At 54.9% G+C, this 4,367-nt stretch overlaps 1 protein-coding gene across 1 annotated transcript in view; it reads left to right on the top strand.

The window, feature by feature from the left end:
• The window catches only part of PLAC9 (placenta-specific 9), a 14,390-nt gene that overhangs the window by 5,798 nt on the left and 4,225 nt on the right, over positions 1–4,367 (top strand). Inside the window, exon 2 of the mRNA XM_014549577.1 lies at positions 1,478–1,581. Coding sequence (XP_014405063.1) covers positions 1,478–1,581 — 104 coding nt within the window. The remainder of the gene's footprint in view (positions 1–1,477; positions 1,582–4,367) is intronic.

The following is a 4,367-nucleotide window of genomic DNA, read 5'->3' as shown; positions in this document are numbered from 1 at the left end:
AAAAAAAAAAAAAAAAAAAAAAAAAAAAAAAGAGTAGCTTTGAATAGAGAGTATGCTTATGTCCATTCTAAAGGTGAAGAAACCAAAGATCCAACAATGGGATTGGCTTAAAGGAGCCCAGAGAGCTGGGTCAGCCCTGACCCCTTCGGTGCTTGTTGGAGAAGCCCCTCCCAAACATCCTCTGGGCCCCTGCTTGGGTTTAGGTCTAGGGCAGATGCCGCCCCACCATGAGGAGAGCTGGCTGGAGTGATCTAACCAAGAGCACTGACCCATGTAGAGGGGCAGCCATGGGGGCTCTCACCGACCTGCTCACTCTTCAGCTCACCTGGGCAATGCCCTGCGTGGCATCTGTACATCACTTGGCAGTTCTGAGGCATCTTCAAGTGCAGGATCCTTTGTGACCCACATAGTAATCCTACAAAGTGGAAGAGCAGGGCCGTTCCCTTGCAGACAAGGAAGCCAGTGAGAGGCAGGGCACGGTCAGTGAGCAGGGGAGGGGCACTGCGTCTCCAACCCCCAGCCTTGCATGCTTTCCACAGCATGCAGAGAGAGATTAGATATCTAGGACAGCTTCTTAGACCTTCTCCACATTACAGGGGTTTGGGAATGTTCTAGCACATTATAACCAGGTGGATTAAGAAGCGCAGTATTCCCAGGTAGAAGAAATCTTGGTTTCTGTATGGCCTCAGGGAGCAGAGCCGCCTGCCAGCCTTGACCATAAGTCAGTCTACCTCTGAACTGATACATGAGAAAGACATTAACTCGTGTATAAATGAGGGGGCTCTTTGTTACAGCAGCCTAGCTTGAATCCTCAGCAAAATACTAACTTAACCAGGTAGTGAAGGTATTGGAATGGCATTGCTAAGTTCTCAGAGTGGTTGGCAAGGCTCCACCCACATCTGGAAAGTGACCAGAGACCAAGGGAGCAGGGCATGTCTCGCCCAAATCAAAACAAAACTAAACTAAACAAGAATGTTCCTGAGAATCTGACCTCGCTCTCTCCGGGGACCTTTGGGTCCCTCTCCTGTTTCAGCCAGAGCAGTTCCACAGATTGGAGTTCTTCACATAACTATTTGGAAATAATGTTCTTCTGGCTTTTAAAAATCAAAAACCACTGATGGCTTTAAATGAATCACACATTTTAATACAAATATCAAATGCGACAAGATGTATTATTCTATTATATTTAATGTGGTCAAATAGAATTAACCCGCAGTGACGAGAGCTGCTGGTCAAGCAGAGTGTCTCTGATGACTCAGGAGGCTCCCCAGCACCTGCCAGTGTCACCCCCTGGCACGGCAGAAATCATTTGTGTCCTGGGCACTTCCTTAGCGTTTGGGACCCAGATAACAAAGGTCTCCTCTGTTTGCAAGTGGAGGGGCCACACTTCCCGCCCCGAGGGGGACCCAGTGGTCAGGCCCCCTTAACGGAGCAGTTAGCCCTGCGCCTCCGCCTGGGCTTCTGGCCTCTACTGCAGCGTGTTCTCACCAGCGCGCGACATTCCACCCCTGGCCACCGTCCAGGGCGCACAGAGGCCCGAGCAGGAGCCAGGCCAGGGGAAACAACCCGGCGTCCAAGAAGGTCCGTTTCCCAACTGGCCGCGCAGGGCGGGCGGGCAGAGGAAGGAAGGGAAGACGGAACCCCAGCCTTGGCTCCTCAGGGTCCATCATGGCAATCCTTCTGCCTCCCCCACGCCTTCCCTTTCTGGAAGCCCCGTGAAGCAGGCCTGATGGTGAGCCCCCTCTACTGATGAGGTACCCGAGGCTCCGAGGTGTGTGTGTGTGTGTGTGTGTGTGTGTGTGTGTGTGTGTATGTACAAGCTAAAAAAAAAAAAAAAGAAGGCACCCAGGTCTTGCCTTGCTGGAGCGTCTGGTCCAGGAAGCCACTTGGCCTTGACTCCTCTGGGCAGGCTCTGGAAGACCCACCAGGGCAAGGATGAGCTGTATCTGGGCGGCAGTGCCTCGAGGGGCCACCCCACCCGTGTTGCAGGGGCAGCTGCAGAGGCTCAGGGAGGAGGGAAGTTTCCCACAGGCCCACAGCAGCGCATGGCCGAGCTCGGCCAAGAATGCGGGGTCCGGGGTGTTTTCTGCCGTCATGCGTTGAGCTCAGTGCCGAGGGACCCCGCTCCAATGAACTGGTCGGGAGGCCTGGCTGAGCTCATGGGCAGTTGAGCGGTGGAGCCCGGACGAAGCTCTGTCCAGATGTGAGAGATTAGCGCTGTGCGCCGTGGAGAGCAGCTCGGGCCAGCCTTCTCCCCGGACGGATTTGGAGCCAAGTGAGATCTCATCACAGACACGTACAGAACAGTGGGTTTAGGCCAATGGGAGGAGCATGTCCGTGCTGTTCGTGACTTACAGGGCTGGCAGGGCCCCACGGGCCCCCAGGGTCACAGTGCTTCCTCTTGGCCTGAGCTGGGGGAGGGGAGGGGGAGAGGAGGGGAGGACCTGGGAGAGGGCAGGCGAGGCTCGGGGGGCAGATTTGGCCAAAGGGCCCTGGGTGGACCTGCACAGGGTGGGTGTGGACACAGACCCACGCTGAGTCAGCCACCTCTTCCCCAACAGCCCTTGCTGCGGGGGGAACAGCTCCTCCCGCCCCTCCAAGTCTTTCCTCTCCAGGCTGAGCAGCCCCATTCCTCCAGCTGAGATAAATGAATCCAAATGTGGGTCCCTGCATCCTGGCACGGCTAGGCCTCCCTAGGGCGTGCGGCCCAGATAGAGCACAGCCCTTTAGGTGGGGTCTCAGACCACCCCTCTCTCATCCGGAACATTTCACACCAATGCATGCCGCCCACTGTGGCTTCTGTGTTTTGCTAAAAACCTATCAGACAACTGGCTTTTCTTATGGAAAATTTCAAACCATATATATATATACACACACACACACACACACACACACAAAAGTAGAGAGAAGAGTGCGGTGAACTCCCATGTTCCCATCACCCAATTTCAACAATTACTAATCTTGTTTGCTCTATACTCCCGCCCATGCCTCCTCCGCTCCCAGGCCTGGGTTATTTTGAAATAAATCCAAGACATCATAGCATTTCATCTGTAAATATTTTAGTGTAGATCTCGAAAAGCGTCCCTTTAAAAAAGTAACCAAAGCTCCATTATAACACACACACCCCCCCCAAAAGGCAACAAGAAGCCCATTGTCTTATGAAGAAGCTTTTGTGGGTTCCATGGGGGGAAACAGTGGAGTGGAGAATGTAAGACACAAATTGTTCGCCACAAAAGATGCTCAGAGTGGAAGGAAGTTTTGTCCCTGCTGGTGGTCCTGGCCCCCGAGGGGAAGAGCTGGGGTCCAGACGGAGTTGGGACCAGAGAATCTCAGGGGGGCGCTCCGGCAGAGCTCCCAAAGGCCAGCCTGCTGAGGGGGGTCAGGAGAAGGCCGGTGCTTGGGGTCCAGTCATTTGCTGACTGTGTGACCTCGAACCAGTCACTCAACCTCTCACGGTGGCATTCATCACCAGCAAAATGACTTAGCAGCCCCATTCTTAACTCAAGACCTGCCGACTTCTGGGCAATTAAATGTCCCCTTGGACAACCCAACCCACACTGAGGCCTCGCAGTCCCAGGAGCTCTGCACCTGCAGAGACCAGTGCGGTATCCCATACCCCCCTGCTTCAGGGTCCCATCCATGGCCACGCCCGCATATTGTCGCTGCTCCGCCCATACCACCTGTTCCTGTCTCTCCATCATCGCATCAAGGCTCCAGTCCTTTAGCCCCTCCATCTCCCAATTGCTCTGCTTGTTGGCCTCTTTTCTTCCCTGTCCAAGCCAGACTCCAGAGCTCATTCCCTCTGCCCCTTGCTGGTCAAACCCGCACTTCCTTTGCTCTCTTGCCTTCATTCTCTCCTCTCGCCACACGCATCCTGCAGACTCCCAGGTTCAGCTCCATCCAGCCACCCCTCTTTGCTGCTCTGCACCAGCCTGCGGACCTCTGGGGGAGGGCTGGTGCTTCCAGAGTTGCTCACTGAGGTCGGGCCATCCTGCAGGCCTCCTGCGCTGCCTCTGGGTTTCCTCCTCTCCTTCGGGACCCCCTCTTCATGCGAGCCCTCTACCCAGTGGCACGAGGTCAGTGCTCTCATGGGGCTTCTATTTTAGTGGCTGTTTAACTACCCACTCACAGAATTCCTGAACATTCACCACTGCCTCTCCCCTTTCCCTAACCCCACCCGAGTTTCAGCAAATGATTCTCCTCTTACTTGACAAAGCGAGCAGAGGCCATCAGGTGGGAACTCGCGCAACGTTCTGGCCCTCTAAGTAGAACTTTTTCACCCATTTTTGCTGCATCCCCTCTCTCTTCCCTCATGGGTTGTCCCTACCTGTCACCCCCCAGCCCTCTCCCCCCCCCCCCCCCCCCAC

This window comes from Myotis brandtii, unplaced genomic scaffold, assembly GCF_000412655.1.
Source record: "Myotis brandtii unplaced genomic scaffold, ASM41265v1 scaffold560, whole genome shotgun sequence".
In the NCBI taxonomy this organism is placed as follows: Eukaryota; Metazoa; Chordata; class Mammalia; order Chiroptera; family Vespertilionidae; genus Myotis; species Myotis brandtii.
Note: the sequence above shows the minus strand (reverse complement) of the source record. Positions and strands in the feature narration are given on the sequence as shown.